We start from the raw sequence: 22,822 nt of genomic DNA on the forward strand, positions 1-22,822 counted from the left end.
CACGAGCGGGGGCCCCCGCACCCCCGGGGGGTAGGTGGCGTGGCCCCCTCGCACACCTCTGACATGCCTGGGGCTTTCGCACATGCCTGCACACCTCCTACACGCATGGTACTCACGCACATGCCTGCACACCTCCTGCATGCATGCTGCCCACCCACATGCCTGCACATGCCTGCACACCTCCAACACGCATGGTGCCCATGCTCACGCCTGCACACCTCTGACACACATGGCAGACACGCACACGCCTGCACATGTGCACTGCACCCCTGCACATGCCTGCACATGCCTGCACACACCTGCACATGCACATGGCACCTATGCACACGCCTGCACACCTCCAACATGTGCATGACACCCATGCACACACCACACATGCCTGCACACCTCCGACATGCACATGGTGCCCATGCACGTGCCTTGCACATGCCTGCACGCCTCTAACATGCACATGGCACCCATGCGCATGCTGCACACACCTGCACACCTCTGATGTGCGTGGCACCCATGCACATACCTGGACACGTGTGCACACCTCTGTCACATGCATGCTGCACACCTCCGATTCGTGTATGATGCCCATGCACACTCTGCTCATGCCTGCATACCTGCAACACGTGCACGGCACCCATGCACACGCTGCACAAGTGTGCACGCTCCGACACACACACACACGCCTGCACACCCCCGACACACACACGCTGCACACATGTGCACACCTCCAACACACGCACACACGCTGCAGGCGTGTGCACGCCTCCGACACACAAGCTGCCCACGCACATGCTGCACGGGCCTGCACGCCTCCGACACGTGCACGGCGCCCATGCATAAGTTGCACACGCGTGCACAGGGCCGTGCCCTGCCCGGCAGCCCCGGGGGCCCCCGCGCCGTGCGCGCGGGGCCGCAGCATCGCAGGCCCCCCGGCGGGGCTGGCGGCCGCCCGGCCGCTCGGAGCCAGGAACGAGCTTTCCCTTTCCCTGCTGGCATGTGCATCCGGCGCCGTCCCAGCTCCACCTCGCCGGCGGCTCCCGTCCTCGTCCCGGCCGCGCGCGCGGAGCGCACCCGCCCGGCACACCATGGCAGGGCCGGCCGCGCAGAGCCCCGACGGCTGCTGCTTTCGGGACGTAAGTGGGTGATTTTCCCCGCCGGCGGGGCTTTGCTCGCGGGAGAAGAGCCCGACGCGCGTGCACGCTCGGCTCTGCCCCCCCCGACCCCTGGATATCGCTCTTTTGTAATTAATCAGGCAGAAGCATCTAAAAGCGGAAAGAAGACCTGCACCGGATACCAGAGCTGTGGGCTGCTCTTTTGCGTGCTGGTGATTTTCCTTACGCTGGTATTTTTTGGTGTAAAATATCTCTGGAGCCCAGCGCCCAAGAAGGTAAGTAAAGCCTCGCGGCAGCGGGGCGCTCGTCCCCGGGCGGCTGCTCCTGCCCGGGCGCCGCTTGCAGCCAGCCCCTCGGACGCAGGCAGCTTCGCAGGCAGTATTTCCTTACGCCGCAAGAATTCACCGGGGTTGGGGGGGGGGGGTCTTTTAAAAACGTTTGTACTGTTCGTATCCGACTTTTACTTTCTATGGGCTGTTTTATTTTTCCCGTCAGCGCGCTGCTCTTCTCCTAGCGGGTAATCACGGGCGGATTGGGGAGGGGGGCTCTACGCCGTAAAGAGTTAAAGTCGCTCCCTTCCACCAGCAGCAAGTTTTATGGCGAGTAAGGAAATATTTTCCATTTCATTTCAATTTATCTTGCCAGAAACCGGTGGAAAAGTCATTACGCCGCGGCATAAAGAGGAGGCGAAAGCCAGGCGGCCGCGGGTCCGATTTCTGACGCTAACGTGTCCGCCACGCGGGGCGGGGGGGGATGGCGGGCCGGGTCGCTCCTCTGCGCCCCGCCACCGGCCTCGCTCACCCCGCCGCCAGCGCCCGAAACGCCCGGCTGCCGGGGCCCGGGGGCCGCTCGCTGGAGGGAGCGGGCCGGCGCTCGGGCCTGGGCCGCCGGGGGGGAGCGGCCCGGCGGGCCGCGAGCGTCGGCCTCTCCTCGGCGAGGAGGGACAAAAGGCCCGCGCGGCGCCCTCGGCCCGGCTCCCTCCCGCCGCGAGGGGGTGAAGCCGCCGGCCTCCCTCGAAAGGCAGCGCGCCCGCGCGCCCTGGGCCTCGCTCGCCGCGGCCTCGCCGGGCCGAAGCGCCGGGGCGGCCGCGGCGCCGGCGCAGTCGCCAGCCAGCGCCCCTTCCCGAGGGGGCGTTTGACGCTTGGATGGGCGCTTGGAGAGCGCCGTTGCTGGCAGGCGGCCGGAGGTACGCTGGCGCTAGGATACGGAGGCGCCGCTAAGAGCGGGAACGGTTTCGTTCCCGCTCCGCGAGGTGTCGGGGGCCGAGCCAGCCGCCGGGAGTTTTCCGCCTGGCCGGCTCCCAGCCGGGGCCTCGGCTCCCCTGGTTTCGCTGGTGCGGAGCGGAAGAAGAAGGAGGGCGATGATGTTTCCGACGGTTTTTCCCTTCGGACCGCCCGATGGGCGAGCGAAAGGAGCGGCAGCGGGAAACCGAGGCCGTTCAGGCGGCCGAGCCGCGCGCCGCCCCGCTCCCGGCGCCTCCGTCTCGCGCGTGGTCACGAGGCGACGGCTCCTCCAGCCGGCCCCGGGGATCTCTCCCGTTCGGAAACGTGAACCAAGGGCAATTCACCTCTTTAAAGAACAAAAAGCCTTTCAAGCTCTCTTCGTAAAGCTGAAGAAGGCAAAAGATCTTTGCGGGGGGGGGGGTGGGAAAAAAAAATAATAATAAAGGTTCCTCCGGAGGGGTGGCCTGGGACGCGTGGCCACGGCTGCCGGCCCCCGCCGGCCGCGGGGACCCGCCAGCTCACGAGAGGCTGGGGGGACATATTTCAGAGAGTCGCAAGCAAGGGTAATTTCTAGCCCTATGAAACATGCGGCGGCTCTCCCGGTAGCGCACAGCTGGCCAAACCCAAACGGGCTGGTTGGCCGCGGCGCTGGCAGAAATAATTCTTCCCGAATAGAGAGAGCAAGTCTAATGTAAGGTGCCTCATGGGATCGCGCTCGCCTACGAATGATTTACAGCGCCGTGCGCGTTTTGTCAGTCAAAACAGGCAGCCTTCCAGCCATTTCAGGCTTCACACTATTTTTTCCATACCATAAAATCCACTGGCACATATATCTCTTTGTAAAAGCCTCGTGCTGACTAGCAAGGGAGGCTCGCGACTGCCAGGGAAGCTCATCGCGCTTGCAGTTTTCAAAGTAGGAGGCGAAGGTGCCCAGCAGGCGCCGCGCTGCCCGGCTGGCATCCGCTCCCGTTGAGCAGCTGTGCGCGGGGACACGTCCGTCCTGAAAACGTCTGCAGGAGGTTTGGAAACCCGCTCACGGAAAGGGCACGGCCACGTCCCCCAAGCTGGGGTACAGCCCTGTCCCCCCCCGACCTGGGGCAGGGGGCACTTTGGAGGGGGTGGGCAGCGTTTACCACCCTCTTTTCCGGAAAGCAGAGCCAGGAGCGCCCGCTCGCCCCGCCGCCATTCGGCGCCCGGGGGGCTGCGGCGACCCCCGCGCGGTTTCGCCCCTGCAGATTTACGGCCTGGAGCACACGTTCCTCAGCAATGGCGAGAAGCAGAAGGTGGTGATGGAGATCGACCCGCTGGCCAGAACGGAGACCTTCAGGACCGGCAACGGCAGCGAGGAGATCCTGGAGATCCACGACTTCAAAAACGTGAGTGCGGCAGGGCAGCCCCTCGGGGACGCCCGGCCGGACAGGACCGCGCCTGCGCCTAAACGTCAGCGCGGGCCGAAAGCCTGGCTGCGCCGGGGCCGATGGGACCCCTCAGGGCGCAGAAGGGTAAACCCCAGCACCGTTTATTCCGGGTGAGGGAGAGCAAGGCCTCCGTGCAGACCGTCTGGGGGTGCTTCCCCAAGGAAAAGATATATATCTACACGAGCTTGCACCAGTATTTAATACTGGCATGGTTCAGTTCCAAGGAAATACATTTTAAAAGCTAGATCTAGTTATCGGATTTACCCTTGCAAAGGAATGCAATCACCATAAATCTATCCCAACCCAGTACATTTATCTGTCTGGAGAGCATTAAAACCTCGTGACAACGTTGTAGGCTCTCTCTGAAACCTAATTAAAATTTGTAGGGAAATACCCTGTGCAGTGACATATGGCAAAATTTTCAGCTAATAGCCTAGCAGGAACTGAAGGCTGAATGTTCATATAACCATAACGGTCAGATGCTATTCTGCATATATTTATTTATGATTACTAGAGCTCATGGTAGTTACAAGGGAAAGGGGAGCAAAGTAAAATTTTATGACTATCTGCCTTAAACTATTTGTAAAAAGCCTTATTCTCTCAAACCATAAAATGCCGTATCCCTTAGGAGAACCTGTTAGTACATCTTAGCATTGCTGCTGAATGGAGTTTGCACAAAAACATCAACAGGAAAAATATGACTAAACTGATGCGGCTGTACGCTCGGTGTGATGCAGTTATTTATTCTTTGGCTTTTCAGTGACTGTTTTTTGTTGTTTGTTTTGACGCTGTAGGGAATAACTGGCATCTTCTTTGTGGGACTTCAAAAATGCTTCATCAAAACTCAGACTAAAGTCATAGCTGAGACTACGGAGGCCAAGATCCCTGAACTTGAGGTATGTAGATAAAAGACAGGACAAATCTGTACAAGCGCCTCCCAGTGAAACCCGCTTTTCCCGCTTTCTCACTGCCATTACATCTGCTCCAGCCTTCCTGGAGAATTTGCAATAAAGAAACAATGAGTTGTGATCGCTTCGCAAAATTATCTTATTTCCAAGGATTGCTTCAAAAAACAACAAGTCAAAGGAGACAGGATTAGACAACCGGCAGACAAAAACCTCTCAGCACAGTACTGAAGCTCAAGAACAATAATCCTGTTGTAGTCAAAAGGTCGCAAGGCAGATCAGGATTAGCAGATGCCAAAAGTCAATCAAATTGTTTTCTCCACAAATTGAGCCTCGTGTTCTCAAGCAGAATGAGGCAGAAGTAATGAATTTTAAAGAGCAGCCATGTTTAACAAATGTGATTTGAGAAAGCACTTAACCACTAGCTTAAATCCCTCGAAGACGAGAGGAGACGCGGGGTCGGCAAGCCTGGGTGGGATCTGTCTCGGACTCTGCCCTACGGCAATGTTTAAGGCCAGACTATAGGAGCAAGACAGCGTGCTGTGATCCCTTCCCTTTCCCACTGCTCCCAGCGCCCTGCACGGCAGGCGCTGCCCGAGCCAAGGCTGTGGCCACATCCTTGCCTTGAGTACTTCTGCATGGACCTACCTTTCAGGAATGTGTCTAATTGTTTTTAAACCCATCTGATTTTTGCCCACCACATCCTGCTGCAACGAGTTCCATAATTCGTGTGCCGCATGAAAAAGTACTTAATTCTTTATTTTAATCCCTTTCTCTGACAAGTTAATCTGATGCCTTAGTCTTTGCGCTGCGCAATGAAAGGAGTAGAGGCCATCCCCCGTTTCCTTCCTCGAAGCCTCCGGCGCTGTTATAGAGCTTCAGCACAGCCCTCCTGTCTTCCCACTGGCAAGATGAAGGGTGTTAGTCAATTTAATTTCTCCTCACAAAGAAGCCATTCCACATAAAATGTCAGCAGAACATGTGTTTAAAATAAAGCGTGTGCAGAAACATTTTCCTGAATCATGACCTAAATTCCAAGACACAGATTCTTTGATTATGCCATAAGAAGCTAATAGATCTTTTCTGTTGCCATCATAAAATAACTATGACTTTTCAGTCTTCGGCAGAACATTGCCCCAGGTAGAGGACTGAAATGTAAAACCCAATGAGATACATGTAGATTTAAGATTTAGTCATTTCTTCCTGGGAGTCTGCCTGCTTTTTGAGAAATTGGGAAACACATACTCAGGTATCTTCAGCAGTAATCTTTCCTCTTCCTCCCTCCCCCAGTTTCTGCAGTTTTTTTGAGGACAGGGAAGCACAAAAGGAGGCAAAAATCTCAGTATTAATTCATGGACGCGGTTCAGAAAACTAGGGGGCTTGTTGTCTCTGGAGGCAGCCTCAGTATAGCCTGGGGGAAAGATGCGGCCACGTTACAATACCACCGTTTCTCCCTGTCATCCGCCCTGCGCTGGGATACCCATCCTGGAGCAGAAACCCCATATCCCCAGATGTCTCGCCTCCCCTTGGCTGGGAGGTGTTGGCTCCCCTCATGCCTGCCCCTGGTGTGCAGGAGACAAGGAAACTGTAACTTTTCTGCACTTCTCTAGCTGCAAAACCAGGAGCTGACTGAGAAGCCACCAGTAAAAGCCTCCATGGAGGCCGTATGGCGCCTTTCTGCACGTGGCGAGTATGCGTTTGCAGGTCCATGCCTGGGACGGAGAGCTGCCTGTCACCAGCAATCACGGCCCGTCCCAGCAGGTAGCGCTGTCTCGGCCGGAGACCACGGGGCATCCCACTCGCTGCTCGCCGGGACTGGTTTTCCCGGCATGGAGCAGCTGGCAAGGGAGGAAGAGAGTTGCAAGGAAAAGCACCTCTCTGGCTGCTCCGGTGGGAGACACGTTCCTGGGGATGGGGCTGTTTCTGGAGCCTGTGCCCTGTCGGTTCCCCGGGAGCCACCTTCCCAGTGGAATGGCTTTGAGCAAAGACTGAGAAAATGACTCAAAATTCATCAGGTTTTGGTGGCTCTTTTGTTAAGACTTCCCAAAGCCATGAAGGAAATTTCTATAAATGAGAAACACTGCTCTAGACACCTTCTGGAGAGAAGCTTGCTTGCTGTATGGGCTACCACAACCAACATACACAATGCTGCATTGGCAGATAGCTCCGCATAGACCTATCCAATAATCTTTTTATATCTCCCTTCCGAAGTCCTGCCAAAATACACCATGGAATAATGCAGTGTACACGACGTGTTATAAATTACTGAATATAGCCGTGCTAAGAATTTCTGTGAGCAATAAATTAAAGTGTTCGATCACAAAATCAGTAGCAGAAGGAGAGAGAAATTAAGTAGTAAGAGCAAAGCAGAAAGGAGATGGTTTAATCTTTGGTTTTAAATGAGCTGGGGAGCTCCAGAAGGCTGTTCCAGCTGGTGGGGATTGCGAAGGAGAAGGCTCTTGGAGCATAATGGGCAGAAGGAGGAGAGAGCAGGGTGGTGCTGGCCTAACAAGGGCAGAAGAAGATGAGGCTTGCGGACGCACTGGCGCACCACTGAGCTAACTTCGTTAGGACCAGGGGATACTGTGTTTGCATGCAGCAAGCAACCAGACCTAGGGGCTGAGGGAAGCAGTACAAAATCTACCTGCTTGTTTGGAGGGAAAGAGGCACATGAGGTAAGCCAAGGAGAGGAGGAGCAGCTGGAGGTGAGCAGAGCATGTCCCATCATGCCGTGATGAAATCTCATTCTTCTTCCAGGGAGAAGAAATTACAAGCACCTACTTTGAGCAGTCCATGGTCTGGGTCCCTGGGGAAAAGCCCATTCAGAACAAAGAGTTTCTGAAGAGCTCCAAAATCTTTGACATCTGTAGAAACGTGACCATCTACTGGATCCACCCAACACTGATAGCAGGTACAAAGAGCCCAGTCTCTCCCATTCAAAGTGCCTCGCAGGCAGCGGGGTGCACAATAGCCTACCTCACCAGAAGCAGAGCCGCAGCTGCCACCACTGTCCCCTTTCCCCCACAAAATTTCCCTCATTGCGAGCTACCAGGGAACCTGTGCCTGCAGCCTAGTCATAAACCTCAGACATGAAAAAGGTTTTTGTGCCACCATGAGAGAATGTGGACAGCTTAATAGCAGGAGCTGACGTTTCTCCCTGCAAAGTGTTCGTCTCTCTCAGCTCCCTGCGCTTTGCAGAGTGGCCACCCACCTTGTAACAAAGAAAAAAACCCCTTTGTACCTGCCAAGAAGCCAGCACTGCTGGAAACTGGGACACCTAAATTCTTGTCACCACATGAACATCAGAGGGTGAGAAGATATCCTATTCCACTCACATCTAAATCACACGACAGGGTTGCCACCTCCAGCTGCTCGCTGTACATCCCTGCCGGAGGTGGCTGGCCTCGTAGATCCGCTGGTATGATTGCACACACTCTCTAACCCGCTTCTGTCAGAACAATCTAGTTTAAAAACCCCTTCCAAGGAAAAACGTCGAAGCCGAAATTGCTCATTGTGGCCCCACACACCAGCCGCAGGGAGCGGTGGGCGACGGTGCAGGGTGCCCAGCTGGACCTGCATGTCCAGCCCCGCACCAAGCAGGACGGGCTCAGCGGCAACTCCCCCGCCGCAAACCAGCCATGACGCACTCCCAAAATGCTTTGAGCACCTTGTTGAATAAGGAGCAGAGTAACAGAAAAGCCTGCATGCTTGAAGCGAGGGCTGCTGCAAGTCTGGAGGTCGATTCGAAAGGCATCTGCTCTCTGCAGAAGCTCTGCTCACCTCCAGGATGGGCTAGCTGAAGTGCTCCCGTTTAACCCCACGTCCCCCCATAGCCAGTGATAGCAGAAAGCCCCTTACGCAAGAACAAGCCCTAATTGCCTGCACCCTGGAGTTACATGCTGAACCAGCCGTGTATGGAGATGAGTAAGGCTTTTATATCGCTGTCTCTTGAGAAGCAGCTGCCGCTGGCAGTCTGCCCTTCTTGCAAAGTTGTTGAAGTTGTTGATGGGTTTGAGTGGCAGCAGCGCGCCTCGGGCATGCAGCCGCGTGGTGTGCAATTACGAGCATGCACAGCCTTTAGCATCGCATCTCAGCAGCCCACAGACAGAGTGTCTTGACCGGTATAGGTACCAGAGGCTCTTCAGCTGAAAGCTGTTGATGGTCCTGGTAGCAGAAGAGTATGCAATGTGAATGGAAACTGCTTTCTCCTTTCTGCTTCATCATTCTCTAGCACCCACTATGAGACCCATTCTGTGGGAAAGCTTGAGTACAAGAAGTTAATGTCATTGTGGGACTTGAGTAAACCAGCAACAGGTGCCGTAGCTAGGCCTCATCTGCCCACAAAACATGCTGCTTCCCAGGGGTGACAGGCTGGTGCTCTACAAAAGCCTGTCCCTGCCAGCACAGCCCACTGCAAGGACATCCCTCCATGCACCATAGCATCAGGTGGAGCGCACAGACACCACCCACGGGCAAGGACCAGCCCTGTGAGCTCAGGCACAGGGATGGGACAGGTCACATCTTCTCCGCCATCCTCCTCCATTCATTTCATCACATAAAGCCCTTTGTCCAGGCTTGCATAGGAGCAGGAGGGAATGGAGTTAGACCTGGTTTGCCGGTGGAGCTGTTCAGGCTGGGGCTGTTTCCTCCTCTTCTTGTACCGTGGCACCAAATTTTGCTGGAGACTTTAATGCCTGCTGTTGCTTTTGTCCTCCTCCTCCCTGCTCATTGAGAGTGACGTTTGGGCTCTTCCCATAGCTCCTGAGCTCGCCGACCTCAGAGAGGGAGAAGGTGACACTGAGCTGCTTGTAAACAACCAAAACTGGCTGGATGGGGGGAACGAACACGAGGTGGAGAAGGATGCACAGCCAGGGCCCAAGCGCCGGGCACGGCAGCTCACTGAGGAGGATCTGCCCGTCAATGACTATGTGAGTGCAGGGAATCGTGCCTGTCCAGGGGGGCACCCCAGGGGTGCCTCAGCACCCCATGCTCCTTCGCCATCGCAGGCTGGTGGAAAGCAGGGAGGAGAAGGGCTCCTCTGTGCTCTCCTCACTGCTGCAGCTGCGGGGAGGCAGCAGGCTGGCCTGGAGGAGATGGGACAGAAGTCCGGGTACCTACAGAAGGAAAGTGCGGGCTGCCAGCAGAGAAAGGCCTCAGTCTTCCTCCAGGGTGGGCATCCCACGGCGAGCCCTGCGCTGCTGGTCATGCCATTTCCCATGGCCACCACAGCACTGCAAGCCTCCAGCCCTGCGTTGGTGTGGGGCTGCGCTCCGGGGTGCCCTGGCCATGCTCTGGGATGCCCTGGCATTACTCCAGGGTGTCCTGACCAAGCTCTGGGGTGCCCTGGCATTGCTCCCAGGCTGTTTCCCTTGCCCTTGCTCTGACGCTGGCTCTCTCCCTGCAGACGGAGAACGGGTTGGAGTTTCACCCCTTGTGGGACGAGCGAGGCTACTGCTGCGCCCAGTGCCGGCGCGCCAACCGCTACTGCCGGCGGGTGTGCGAGCCCCTCCTGGGCTACTACCCCTACCCTTACTGCTACCAGGGCGGGAGGGTGATCTGCCGGATCATCATGCCATGCAACTGGTGGATAGCACGAATGCTGGGCCGGGTCTAGGGCAGCACCCCAGCATCCCTGGAAAGGGGGGGGACTCACTTTTTCTCAGGCGTTTGCTAGCCTGCTGCGTTGCGAGCTATCTTGATGTATCCTGATGTAGCTAAAGCGTAAGTAAGTCGTTATCTGCTTCCAAGCACGTGGCCTGCCCTGCCGCACGGGGGGGGGGGAATGCATGCGGACTGCCCCCAGGGGGCTGGGGATGGTTATGCTTGTCTGTATCACCGTCACGCTGAGCACCAAGAGGCAAACAATAAATGTCTTCTATGAGCGATTGCAAAGAAAATGGAGAGTCATTTAGTGTGTCTGTGATGCTTAATGGCTCTGAGAAGTGATCTAATTGCTCAGCTACCTCATCACTAGCATCCATAACTCAGGTACCAGGACTGCCAGCGCTCACCTAGCTGGGAACGTGCAAAGGTACCAAATTTGCTCCTGACATTGCTGCTAGCTGTGTTTAACACATACCAATGGCCACGGCCAGCCAGCCTCCAAGACCGCTCTCATCCTCGCGCTGGCACAGGGGGTTCAGTAGTTCAGCGGCACCTAACAGGCCCTGTGTAACCACCGTTTCCGCCGGGTGCTGTTGTTCCCTTCGGGAGCGGTGTGCGGTGACAGCAGACCCTGCTCGGAGGCTGCGCGAGGCTCATGCACAGGCAGTGTGGCGGCAGGAGCAGGCACAAAATCCCAGGCAGGATCCCCGCCAGCAGCCTGAGCCAGAGGGAGAGGAGGCGAGAAGGGCTCCACGTGCAGTCAGCAAGACCAGCAGCCAGTAGGACTAACAGGGAGGCAAAACCCAAGCTCCAAGAAGTAAAAAAAGTCCTTGAAACTGTTGCCAAACTTAATAGGACATTCAGCTTTCAGCAGTACTGAGGGCTAATGGCCAAAATTCTCAATTTTATGTCTTTTGATTTTTCCCATTAAAACATTTGCTCCAGTAAATGAGGACACAGCAGCAAGAAGGAAGATGTGGGAGATGCTAAGTACTTGGCAAAGGGGCAAACACATTGTTCCAAAATTGCTCAGCCCCTCGGGCTCTTCCCACGGGCTGCCAAGGCTGCTTGGGCACATCGAGGCGTTTCTTCCACATCCAGCCCCCACGCGGCCCCTGGTAGCTCACGGAGGAGGCACTCATGGGCCCCCCCAAATCCTCTGCCGGGGCTCTGGCCAGTGGCCCAGTACCTCTGTTTCCCAGATTACAGAGCCTTGGAGATGGGAAGCACTCAGCTTGCCAGTAGCCCTGAGATTATTCAGTCTTAGGCAAACGTTCAGCTGAAGAGTGAATTTATTTCCTCTACTCCATATATCAACAGCACAGTTAATAGGCTTAGACAAGTAACAGAAAACCATCCGCAGGTCCTTTGACACTTTAGTTCAACTCCTCAAAGTCCCTTCTCCTTTTCAGCACTTACGTCACTCTCGAAACTAGGAGCTGACCTGGAGGCACGTGGCCGCTGCCAGCTCTGGAGCCCCCACCGGGGCTCCGGTCGGTTCGAAACCTCCCCGCAAAGGTTTCTTGAAATCCATGGTGTCAGTGCTCGAGCCAGATCCCAAATTTTAATTCTTATCCCAGGGAACCGACTGCTGCCAAACAGCTTGGAAATGCTGACGTCCCTCAAGCGTCAGGAGGCACAACCATGCCCCGGTCGCTGGGGGAGCACAGGCTGCCAGCAACCGGCCCTGGCTCATCAGGGAGCAAACGTTTCCTTGGCATGGGCCAGGGCTCAAAACTACTTATGTAATTTCTTTTTCTAAAGAGAGCTCCATGTCGTAAAAACACTCGGAGAGACGAGCCTGCGCCGCCTTGCGTACAAAGGAGAGCGCACGGGCTGGGGACACGATGCCTCCGCCGCAGGGCAGGGCTGGGTAACGCTCACATCGCTTTCCCTGGGTGAAAACCTCAGAAAGGCCGTTTGGACACTTCCAACAAGCCTCCGAGCACCCTCCGCTGCTTCTCCAGACCTCCGGGCCCGCAGACAGGAGCGGCAGGCCAGGCCTGCGCCCTCGCGGAGCACAGCGTCCCCGGGACCTCCCCGGCCCACCTTGCCACACCGCGGCTCCTCTGAAGACAGGCAGCACATGTTTTAAGAGCAATTTCTTCAAACCCTGTTCACAACCATTCTGACAACGCGTTTGAAAGGCTGGGAGCAGCCAAGAGCTCCTCCGCAGCAGAGCTCCCTGCACAGCTAATCCCAAGGGACATGAACCGCTCTTGGGGACAGCCAGGCATCTTTGACAAGTTCCCCTTGAGATAACCCCACTGAGAGGGGGACTTCCTAACACGGCACGAGACACATGAAAACTAACAGGCCAGAACTGTTATGGGAAACCAAAGCTTCGGTGCAAGCCTGGCCGCGCTCACGTACTGACTCACTGGATCCAGCCAGCTCACCAGCCTCACACCCATCTGAGGGCACTCTGCTGCCTGTGCCACCGCAAGAGGAACCCAAGCTGGGAGCTGTGCCCCCGGGCTGGGCCTGCCTTCGCCCCTCACAGCCACCTGCTCCTCTCTGGGACTCCCACGGACGCCCGGCACCAACAACACAACTACGTAATGACCAGAGCAGGTCTCAGCCCAGCTGCACAAGCCACCTCCTGCAATGGTGCGCTCTTGCAAGCTGTTCCTCCTGCGCCCGCCTGCGCTGGGTTGTGCAGCTCCCGAAGAACATCTGCCCCGAAGCTTAGTGCGAGGTCTGGGGCCAGGCTGGACACAGAGCTGCACGTCAGCTCCTGCCATCAGGCACACCGAAGAAGCGTTTCAAGGCTGTCTTTGTTTGGATTATTTTCCTAACGGTGGGGAACACATGCATCCTTTTATACCTGACACTAAATCCTTTCATCCCTCTCTCCAAATTCTATTTATTAGGCTTTGTGCTGGTACCAGATGAGCACTTCCATCAAAAGGAAACTAAATGTGAACAACTCGGTGCTTGAAATCCCCCGGAAAGCAACCCTCGAGGAGTTAAATGGAGCACTGAGCTGGCTAACACATCCAGCAGTCACCCCTGCCACAGGCTGAAAGGGGAGCAGCGATGTTAAACAGCCTCCTTGGCACACACGTTAATAACCCAGCGTGACGCTCCCGTCCCTGCCCGGGGGGGCTGAGGGAGACGTGTCACTGTGCCTCACCTCTGCCGAGCTCAGCCCTGTGTCACGCCCCACCGCACGCCACGGGAGACCTGGGGCATTCATAGCACTCGCCGCGTCAGCCCCGGGTCCCCGCGCTGATCGGCTCCCCCGGGACAGCACAGCACCCACGGGTACGCGGTGCCCGATCGCCGAGGGCTGGCGTGGAGCCTGGCTTTGCCACCTGCTAACGGGGTAATGCAGGGAAAGGATGCGGCCTGCCCCGCGCCCCAGGGTCCCGCTGCCAAGGGAGACGCCGTCCCCGCAGAGGGGGCCTGGGGATGCTCTGCACAAAGGCTGCCCCCAGCCCTGCAGCCCAGCGTCTCCCTCAGCGCGCGCCGACACGCTCTCCTCAGCCTCTATCTCCAAATTAAAGCAAGGTGTCTACTCAAGTACCAACTGCATGTAAATAGAAAAAATCTCCACCCTCTCATCACCGCAGTGCCCCTTGCCTGCCAGCCCCAGGCACAAGCCTCCTCGCTCCCCGGAGCATCAAAGGGAAAAAGTCAGTGCTGGATTTTTGCTGCAGCGGCTCTGAAATATCCGGGCTCCTCGTGCTACCCTCTGCTGGCAAAGGCCCGGCCCCGCAGCTCTGCCCAGCCGGCTCTGCGTATGGGCAGGAACGCCGCTCCGCTGCCGCGCTGCAGAAGCAACGCGCCCACAGAGGCAGGGGCGCAGCGGCTAAGGGCACCCCCTTTGAGGATTTATTGTTTTTAGTTTCGCCCAGGAAGACGGCACAATAAGCAAGCGCTATGTGCTGGCACGCGGAGGGGCCTCCTCGTTTAGCCTGGCTGAGGAAGGCTTTCGGGCACACCTTCGGCACAGACGCACCCTCCTCGTTAGCAGGCGCAGGGCTGCTGTGCGCTGCATGCCCGGGGGGTAGCCCAGGGGCAAGCATCGCTCCGCACCCACGGGCCTCCGTGAGGATATAGGACAGGAAGAGACCGCGAGGTTAATTTACTCAAGAAGCCTGTCTATCAAAGGCCTTTCTGCAAAGCACCAGACCTTAGCAGAGAGGTATTTTGCACGTGTGCCCACATTGATACACCTGCCCCCAGCAGAGTACTCTGGGGTACGCAGCCTCCAGCCCCTCTGCCGAGCCTGGCACTGAAGTCACCAGCAGTGATGGTTTGGCCTACAAACTGGGGACTAGCCCAGGAACCACTCGCTCAGCCCGGGGAAGCCACAAAGCAGCCGTCAGGCAACCGTGCTCTCAGTCAACAGCCAAGGCGAGAGCAGTGACAACCACCAAACCTGCCAGAGGCTGCGGAGAGCTCAGAGGAGCCTGGCAGAAAAGGCTTGCCTGAGCACAGCTGAGCCACAGGCAGCCCAAACAAGGCCTGCACGCATGGGCCTCCCCGGGCAGCACGATCCAGCCAAAGAGGGATGACTTCAGCTCCGCTCGCTTCTGCACAGGCTCTGCGATGGGGATGGGTTTATCTGAATGCAGCCCTGCATTCTCATGTGCTTCTGCCCGGTCTCTGTCCATCCATTAATTGCAATCGGCTGATCTCTCTCCAGTGCTATTTCAATGCTCTGACGCACTCTGCCTCTCCTTCCAAATCCAGGAGGCTTTTAGACAGTCAGCCAGGAGCCGACAACAGTTTGATTTATTCACTGAGGTTAAACGTGACCTAAGCCTTTCAGGGTGTTCCCTTTAAGTTTCTCCACCAGCACCGAAGCTGAGGAAGCATCACTGCCCCATAGCTATTCATTTGCTGCACCACATCACATTTTTCACTGGAGCGGCTCACCCAGCGCAAGACCAGTGTCTGCTAGAGGGCTAATGATGACGAAAGGCCACCACTCATCCTTATGGCTTAACCCCTCCTTTTAAGCATGCCTCCTGCCCAGAATGGCAAAAATGTAGCCCCGGCAGCTGGCAGGCTGCTCCAGACTCTGCCCCGACAGTCATTGCCTATTTGGTGCCTGAGATCTGAATACCTGTCAAGCTCAGAGGAGGGAGTTTTACTCCATCGTTTTTAAGCGTTATGCTCAGTGTAGCAGTTCCTAGCTCAGGAATGTCACTTGCTGATGAAATTGCCCAAAGGAAGACAATACCAAATAAACACAAAGCTTAAATCCTTGTTTCTTGTCCCAGGAAGAGGCTCTGTACACAGGCACCTTCAACAGTGCTGTAGCGCGCTTTGCTCCAAGCAAGCTTTGTCTGCCACAGCACAAAGCAGCAGGGACAGCAGAGGATGTACACGTTTACATGAGGGCTGAACTCTGGTCTCTACGTTCATCCATCCCAGCTCTTGGGCTGCGATGCTTCAGGCCTTCCGCTTCAGCAGTGTTACACAACAGTTTTTGATGAGTATTCAACTACAGAGGTTGTTTGTAAGCGCAAGTACACCAGGGAGCATTTGAGAAACATGAGCTGCAGCGGTCCAGAGGTTGCTGGCTGGCCTGGGGTGAACGGATTACCTTGCAGATAGGTTTTTGCTGCTGCTTGTAGCTATTTCAGCAGAGGAACTTTCAGATTAGAAAAGAAGCCAAGGCAGTTTCATAGAGTAAAATATCTTAATATTTATTGTGTCTCAGGACAAAGGGTTCTATTCAACACACAAAACGAGTTAAAGCAGCACATAATACTGACAATCAAGTCACAGCTGACTCAGTACAAGGACACCTACCAGGGTAAGGGCACCAGGAGCTACACCACCAAACCTTGCTACAGCTTACAAAGAATTACTAGAGCCTGATTAAGAGAGGAACAAGACTCCTTAGAAAAGGACAACTATAAAAAAAAGGATATAAAACCCAGCATGGGGATGAGAGAAAACCTGGGAACGAGCTGAAACCTTGCTGAACAAAGAGCTTCAGGCAGGCAGGGCAGTGTTTTAACGGGGCAACAGCCCCATCTCAAGAGCAACCACATCCAGTGAGCGAGCCTGAACTGTGATGAGATTTCAAGGGCCAAGAGCAGAGGTCAGAGATGAGAGAAAGCACTGCTTTCCCAGTGGAGGCACCAGATAAGATAACTGCTGCGCAGGAGAGTCCCACGAGGCCACCTTCCAAGGCAGCTAGCAAGGTCTGAGTATGAACGACAGCAGTGTCTGCTTCAACACAGCACTTCAGTGCACAGCTGAGGAAAGAGCCAGGGACTGCAGCGCCCGGAGGAACACAGTTACTGTAACCACCTCAGCTACACTAATTATCCCACTCAGTGGTACAGCAGAGTAGTGTTAGGACAAGTCCCCGAGCGCAACAGAACAGCTGTTGCACTCGTTTCTATGAGCCAGTTGAGAAGAAGATCAGTCAATTCAAAGCATGATTCCACAAAGCAGCGTCCAGAGGAAAACCGGAGATGGCTACGCTTTCCTGAGACACAGGAGAGCGGAAGGAATTCCCTGCAATTCAGAAGACAAAGAGTTAACAAACAAGGCTCCCGGCACTGGAGGCCTGGATGTACACACAGCGTAAAATTACGCAGCAGACATGATTTTGCAGGTGCCCGCTTTCTCCATGACACGCACATCAGCATTTGGCACCAGTCTCTGCACTGAAGGCCCCCCAGCAGAAACCAGGCAGCAGAGAAACAGCAGTGGTCAGGGATGCAAAGATAGCCTCGGGGAGCAGGGCATGACCAGCTCATGCTGCATCTCACCAGGAAGAGCCACACTGCAGGAGGGGACCACAGGGGCAGCCAGGGACAGTCCACTGCAGCACAAGGTGGAGGCCCAGGATTAATAGGACAAAAGAGCAGGTAGATCAAATACAAGGCAGCATGAGCAGGTCTCTTGACCAGCATGAACAGCCTGCTCCCTCCTTGATCTAGAAGGGGTCACTTCCCCCTCACACTCTCTCCCTACAAAAAGAGAATACCACATAGCCTAAATACTGTTTTTAGGAGTGCTGTGCAAAGCCAAGAGAGGCCTGCAGCAGACCAGCAGTAAACTTAACGCATAAGCACAGGCACATCCACGGTTTATGTCACTGGACAGACATACCTTGGTCACAGCCACAATGCGCTGGGGCCAGCTACACCATCTCATACTGATTGTTTGTGATGTACCGGGACAGGCAGCAGGCAAGAAAGATGCCAACCAACTGAAAAGGGAAAAATCACATTTGAGACGGCCAAACACAGGATATGGCATTTTAGGGCAAAAGCCTGACAAATTGCTCTAGAACAACAAGCACTTAGGTCTCCGTTTTATAAAAGTCAAACATGGATAGTGGGATTTACAAACCACAACACAGGCTGCTGTGCCCCATTTCAGAGCAAGTGAGACTGAAGTAGAAGATCCTGGCAGGCACAAGCCAAACAAGCTCCTTGCAAGAGATGCTCCACATCCCATCCTGTTACATTCTGCTTTATGAAGCATCTACTGTTTTATGGTAATTTCAGAGATTAAACAGGTATCAGGAGCGTCACAGCCAATTACACAATCACTAGAGAACAGCAACCACCTCTCGCTGCTGCAAGGACAGTGGGGAAGCAAAGCTGGTGTTTTCACATCAGCAACACACCAACATCTGAAGGACATGCTGCTGTTATCACAGCACAGCCTCCCAGCCTCTTTGCAGACGTTCAGGGTCTGATACAGCAGACACGCACACACAGGGAGTTTGACCTACACAAGTAAAGCTAAAGGCACATTTACATGATTGGTCCCTGCTGGCTGCACGACACCGTAACGCTTACTGAAAGAGTGATAAAAACCAGGAAACAGTTACAATTCCCAAGCCTAGCATTAGCTGAGATAATTAGGCGGCCAGAACTGCTGGAGGTACGCAGCACACCATTTGCGTGTCAGTCACGTCCCAGTGACCCCACACAGAGCACAGACCGGGACGTCACGGTGAGCAAAGCACAGTCTGCACAGACCAGCAAAGGAGAAGAGACGGGAGCAGCTGGGCAGAACAGAACGGCTCCACCTCTCAGGCCCTCTCTGAGCCAGAATTCAAGATATTTCCTAGCACAAACTGCAGCAAAGGCCTGTTGGCTCCAGTCTCCCCCACAGTTTACTGCATCCGTTACAGGAAACGCGCAGTGACACACTCCCTACGGTAGAAATATCTTGGCGAGATTCCTCATTCTGCTCTTCCTGTGCTTGTGCTGTTACCTGTTGATCCCCGGGAGGGCAGTGCCTCATGGGTCACACCACAGCTTCTGGGCACTGCATTCAGTAAACGGTGAATTCAAGTTCCTCCAAAGTCAGAGCGTGCCAAGTTTGCTCAGCAAGTGCTCAGCACCTAGAGCCGAGTGAGTTTTCAGAAATCAGCTAAATAAGGGCCAGTTGCGTATCCAGCAGCTCCCACTGTGAAACCTCAGTTCCAGTTTTCCCAAGTGCTCAGCCCCCATTGTGCACAGCTCCTTGGGAAATCCAGACCATGGCATTCACCCTGCACAAAGCCCAATTTAGCAAGGAGCTCAGGGGCAGAGGCCTCTCATTTCCTGCTAGAATAAAGCCTGTCAGATCACAGGACACTAACTACATTGTTGCTGGAAGCCCATGCAGGAAGTGTCCTACAGGATAAAGTAAACTAGAGGTTGAGGAGCCAGAGGGGGAAGAAGCAATAGCAGGTTAAGGTAGTATGTAGAGTGTGAGGTCCTGTCCGTCAGAGCCATTAGCACAAGTGACACCATGTGGGTGCTCTGGGGGACCCAGCCATACAGAAAAGTGATTCCGAAACACTTCCCTGCTAAAAGGGAATACTGGTGGGTAGGAAAAGGAAGGGCACTAGTTTGATCTCTGCCAACAGAAAATGCTAAGTGTTCACTCAGGACAACACGGGCTCTGTTTGGCTGTTTTGGCTTTTCTTAAAGTCAGTTGTTTCAGGAGGAAGTTCTTCTCAAGTAACTCGGGCTCATGGAAACCGAGCTGGTACTTCAGCCTCGGGTTCCGAGACAGAAGACTGCACAACAGCGAGGTTAAGCACAAGGGGAATCTGCAGAATAGCTGTTCCTCCGTGGCTGAAACAGGCCGTGCCTTTTGTAAACATAACAAACCCTGCACAAAAATTAAAATACCTCTGGAGACACGCTATCTTCACTCAGCACTACTCCTGTGCCAGACAGCAAGGGAGATTTTACCTGGAAGCACGCAATGCCAAAGGAGATTCCAGCCACAACGCTCATTTTTGACTCCATTTTTGATGTCACAAGGAAAAAACAACCCTGCAGGGGAGAGAAAGTTAGCATGCAAGTCCAGCGCTCCCACAAGCACAAAGCAGCACTTCCCCAAAGCACACACAGCTCCAGGGGAAACTGCTCCGGAGCAGGAGCCCAAGCAAGAAGTCCAGGGTTCCTGGCTCCCTGCTAGACTGTCTGACCTGGGCAAAGTCATTTCAATATCAGCACCGTACTAATCGGCCTTTCAGCCCAGCCAGTTATCAAAGGGAGCGGTGTCCTTGGGGTTTTCTCAACTTGAGCATTTGGTTAAACACAGTGACTCATCAGAGGAACGTCCCTCGCATTACCCCCTTGCGTACATCACCCAACGATCCCTGCTGGATGAAGTCACCTGTTCTCATCACCGGCTCAGGACTTTGCACAGCAGTCAAGAGACGTCAGGCTACTGAAATAAACTTTATCAGAAAACTACCTCCTCATTCACTTGTTCTCTAAAACACATCCCTGAGTGCAAAGGCTTCTCTCACACCAGTCCCTGATGTTGAGGGTGCAGGACTAGGGGGGATTTCAGAAATGAGGTTAGGCCAGCTCCTATACATCCTTCCCTTTCACCCCCGAGAGTGAACCCTAGGCCACAGGATGTCTTTACCTCAAAAGCAGTTCTCCTTTCAAGGCTCCCTGATGAAGGCCAAGCCCTTCTCTATGCCCTCATCTCTCCCTTCCTCACCTCCAGGATTTGCAGGGGGATTTTTATGAGCTTCACTCACATCCACAAACACTTTCAGTTTGGCTTTGCTCAGGTCCTTCAGATCCCCCTCGGGGCAGTCGTCCTGGCTCTTGCAGCAGCTCTGAGGGATCCCCCTCTGGGCAAAGTATTTAGTCTTCTCCCAGTCCGTGTAGTTCTGGATCCCACAGCAGTGGAGCTGCAGAGGAGTGAAGGAGGGAAAAGGCATGGTCGTGGCAGGGCACTCAGCTGCCAGTCCTACAGCCACTCAGTTCTGCAGCTCCCCAGTGCCCTCACCTCTCAGCAACCTGGGAGCCATCTAGAAACTGCCCCCTAATCTCATGCTGCTGTCCAATGTCTCTTCCCCAAAATGGCATCCCTCCCAAACTCAAACACACTGTGACCCTTGCTGGGACAACTTCCCAAACACGGGGACAGCAGATGCCTCTGCTCCACACACTGCCAACACTGGGTGCTCTCACTAGAGACCCTCCTGGTAACGCATGCAGGCCCCTAACAGAACACATGCTTTCCACGTGTTCCCACTTGTCTCTCCTGCAGGCAGCAAGGGAAGGGAAAGCTGCTATGGCTTTGGAGAACAGCAGGAAGACCCAACATGCTCATCACTAGCACCCTGTAATAAATACCCTGTGGTACAAAAGAACATCCAGCACCATGACAGAAAGGAATATCCCAACCAGTAACGCGCTGGGTGTTGAACGTGTCTGGACGATACAAGCATACCTACCCACCATGAGTCAGAAGCCAGACACAGGCACTCACTGTTCTCTGGATGGTGTCAACTGCATCACTGTGCTGATCCACTGTTGTGTTGTAATTCTTCAATGCCAGGTTAAGGTTGGTCTCAAAGTTTGCCTTAATCTGCAAAAGACAGGTTTTTGCAGCTGTGAGAAAAAGACCACACAGCAAAGCCTTCCTCCTCCCGTGCACACCTGCACTTCAGGAACCACAGCTCACGGGAGCAATGGCTCCATGATGGCACAGCCCCGCGTTAGTCACCTCTGGCGACAGCAGGAATGACTCCAGCTGTGGCCAGCAGATATTCTCCCAATAACCTGGGCAATTAAATGCTATATTAAAAGGCAGGCTTGTATGCACTGTGGTGTCAGGGATGCTATGTGTAATAACAAGGACCTAAATGGTGCCAACTTCCCCCATAAGCAGGTTGCTCCATGGCACAGAAAACCTCGTAGGAACTTTATTTATGGAAAACAAAAATGAAATAATACTTTGAGTTTTGTTTCAGGAGAGGGATCAAAGCCAGAAATTAAAGACTGGGGTTATTTTATTCTTTCTGGCAAAAGGGCCCTGTCGGGGGCCCACGCAGGACGGCAGGGCCAAAGGAATGCTTCCTCCCCTCGAGCTAGACACCTCGCCGTTGCCACCCCCTGATGCCCGCCTCTCCTGCGTCCCCCTTATTCCTTAGTGGGCCCGACCTGATCTTTCTGCAGTTTTAACCTTCTTTAAAGAGCGAGCCCAACGCTGCTCCCAACGGCATCTCTGCCCCTCCAGTGACATCTGCGACCATGCTTGGGTAAAACCAGCACAAAGAAGAGGAAAATTTGCTCTGCAGCAGAGCCGCTGAGCTGTGTGAGAGGCAGCAGACGAGACTAAACCGCGCCAGCTGCCCCGCAGGGGGGGCCCAGGCCGGCGGCCAACGGGGCGGCCGCCCTCGCACTCACCTCGTGCCTGAAGACGAACCCCACGATGGCAGCCACCAGGACGATGAGGAAGATGAGGGACAGGAGCATGGCGTACTGCGGGAAGAGCGGGCCGGGGGTGAGCCGGGCGCCCCGCTCGGGGTCCCGGCCCCTGGGGCCAGCCCACGGGGCACCGCCAGCCCCGGGGGAGTCACCTACCAGCTTGAGCATCCAGGTGCTGCCGCGGCAGGTGGCGAAGCAGCCGAAGGTGCCCAGGAGGACGACGACGGTGCCGGCGCCCACCAGCACGAAGGGCACGTTGGTGGCCTGCTCGTCGAGCAGGGAGAAGTACACGGCCAGGCCCACGCGGCCCCACACGCCCACGGCCAGCAGCACGATACCCGAGACCTGCCGGGAGGGGGGGGGGGGCAGCAGAGGCGCTATGGGCGCGGCACGCGCCTGTCGCGACAGGGCGCGACACGGCCGCAACGGCCGTCGCCTGCGGGGGGGGGGGAGGGGGGGAGGGGCCGAGGCCGGTCGGAACCGGTCGGGGGCGCCGGGGCGGGGGCCGGGGCTCACCCAGAAGACGAGGCTGTAGGTGAGCAGGACGCTCTTGAGGCAGGTGATCACCGGCTTCGTCTGCAGCCGCCGCGACGGGGACGCCATGGCCGGGCCGGGCCCTGTCCTGCCGCGCCGAGCCGAGCCGAGCCGGGCCGGGCCCTGCCGAGCCCCGCTCCGCCCCGCCAGGGAAGCTCCGCCCCGTCCCGCCCCGCCCCAGCAGGAAGGCTCCGCCCCCTCCCACCCGGCTCCGCCCCACCCCAGCAGGGAGGCTCCGTCCCGCTCCGCCCCGGCAGGGAGGCTGCGCCCCGTCCCGCCCCGCTCCGCTCCGCCCCGGCAGGGAAGCTCCGCCCCCTCCCACCCGGCTCCGCCCCGGCAGGGAGGCTCCGCCCCCTCCCACCCGGCTCC

At 55.7% G+C, this 22,822-nt stretch overlaps 2 protein-coding genes across 3 annotated transcripts; one reads left to right on the forward strand and one right to left on the reverse strand.

Annotated features, from left to right (window-relative positions):
* Positions 1-1,026: 1,026 nt before the first annotated feature.
* Positions 1,027-10,551, forward strand: TNMD (tenomodulin). The gene is made up of 7 exons (XM_068957387.1): positions 1,027-1,127; positions 1,247-1,381; positions 3,565-3,705; positions 4,542-4,643; positions 7,410-7,563; positions 9,411-9,580; positions 10,057-10,551. Exons 1-7 carry the CDS (start codon positions 1,080-1,082, stop codon positions 10,264-10,266), a joined length of 960 nt encoding a protein of 319 aa, XP_068813488.1. The 5' UTR covers positions 1,027-1,079; the 3' UTR covers positions 10,267-10,551.
* A 5,342-nt stretch (positions 10,552-15,893) lies between these two features.
* TSPAN6 (tetraspanin 6) lies at positions 15,894-22,621 on the reverse strand. Of its 2 annotated transcripts, XM_068957388.1 has the most exons (8): positions 22,436-22,621; positions 22,076-22,264; positions 21,899-21,973; positions 20,979-21,077; positions 20,239-20,394; positions 19,433-19,516; positions 17,343-17,442; positions 15,894-16,742 (listed from the first exon to the last, which is right to left on the reverse strand). In XM_068957388.1, the coding sequence occupies exons 1-7, from the start codon at positions 22,520-22,522 to the stop codon at positions 17,374-17,376; spliced, it is 759 nt and encodes a 252-aa protein (XP_068813489.1). In that variant the 5' UTR covers positions 22,523-22,621; the 3' UTR covers positions 15,894-16,742; positions 17,343-17,373. The 2 variants fall into 2 exon arrangements, with proteins under 2 accessions (XP_068813489.1, XP_068813490.1); XM_068957389.1 differs by lacking the exons at positions 15,894-16,742; positions 17,343-17,442 and adding an exon at positions 18,440-18,591 and having other exon boundaries at positions 22,436-22,607.
* Positions 22,622-22,822: the final 201 nt, after the last annotated feature.

Source organism: Struthio camelus, chromosome 11, assembly GCF_040807025.1.
Source record: "Struthio camelus isolate bStrCam1 chromosome 11, bStrCam1.hap1, whole genome shotgun sequence".
Lineage (NCBI taxonomy): Eukaryota > Metazoa > Chordata > Aves > Struthioniformes > Struthionidae > Struthio > Struthio camelus.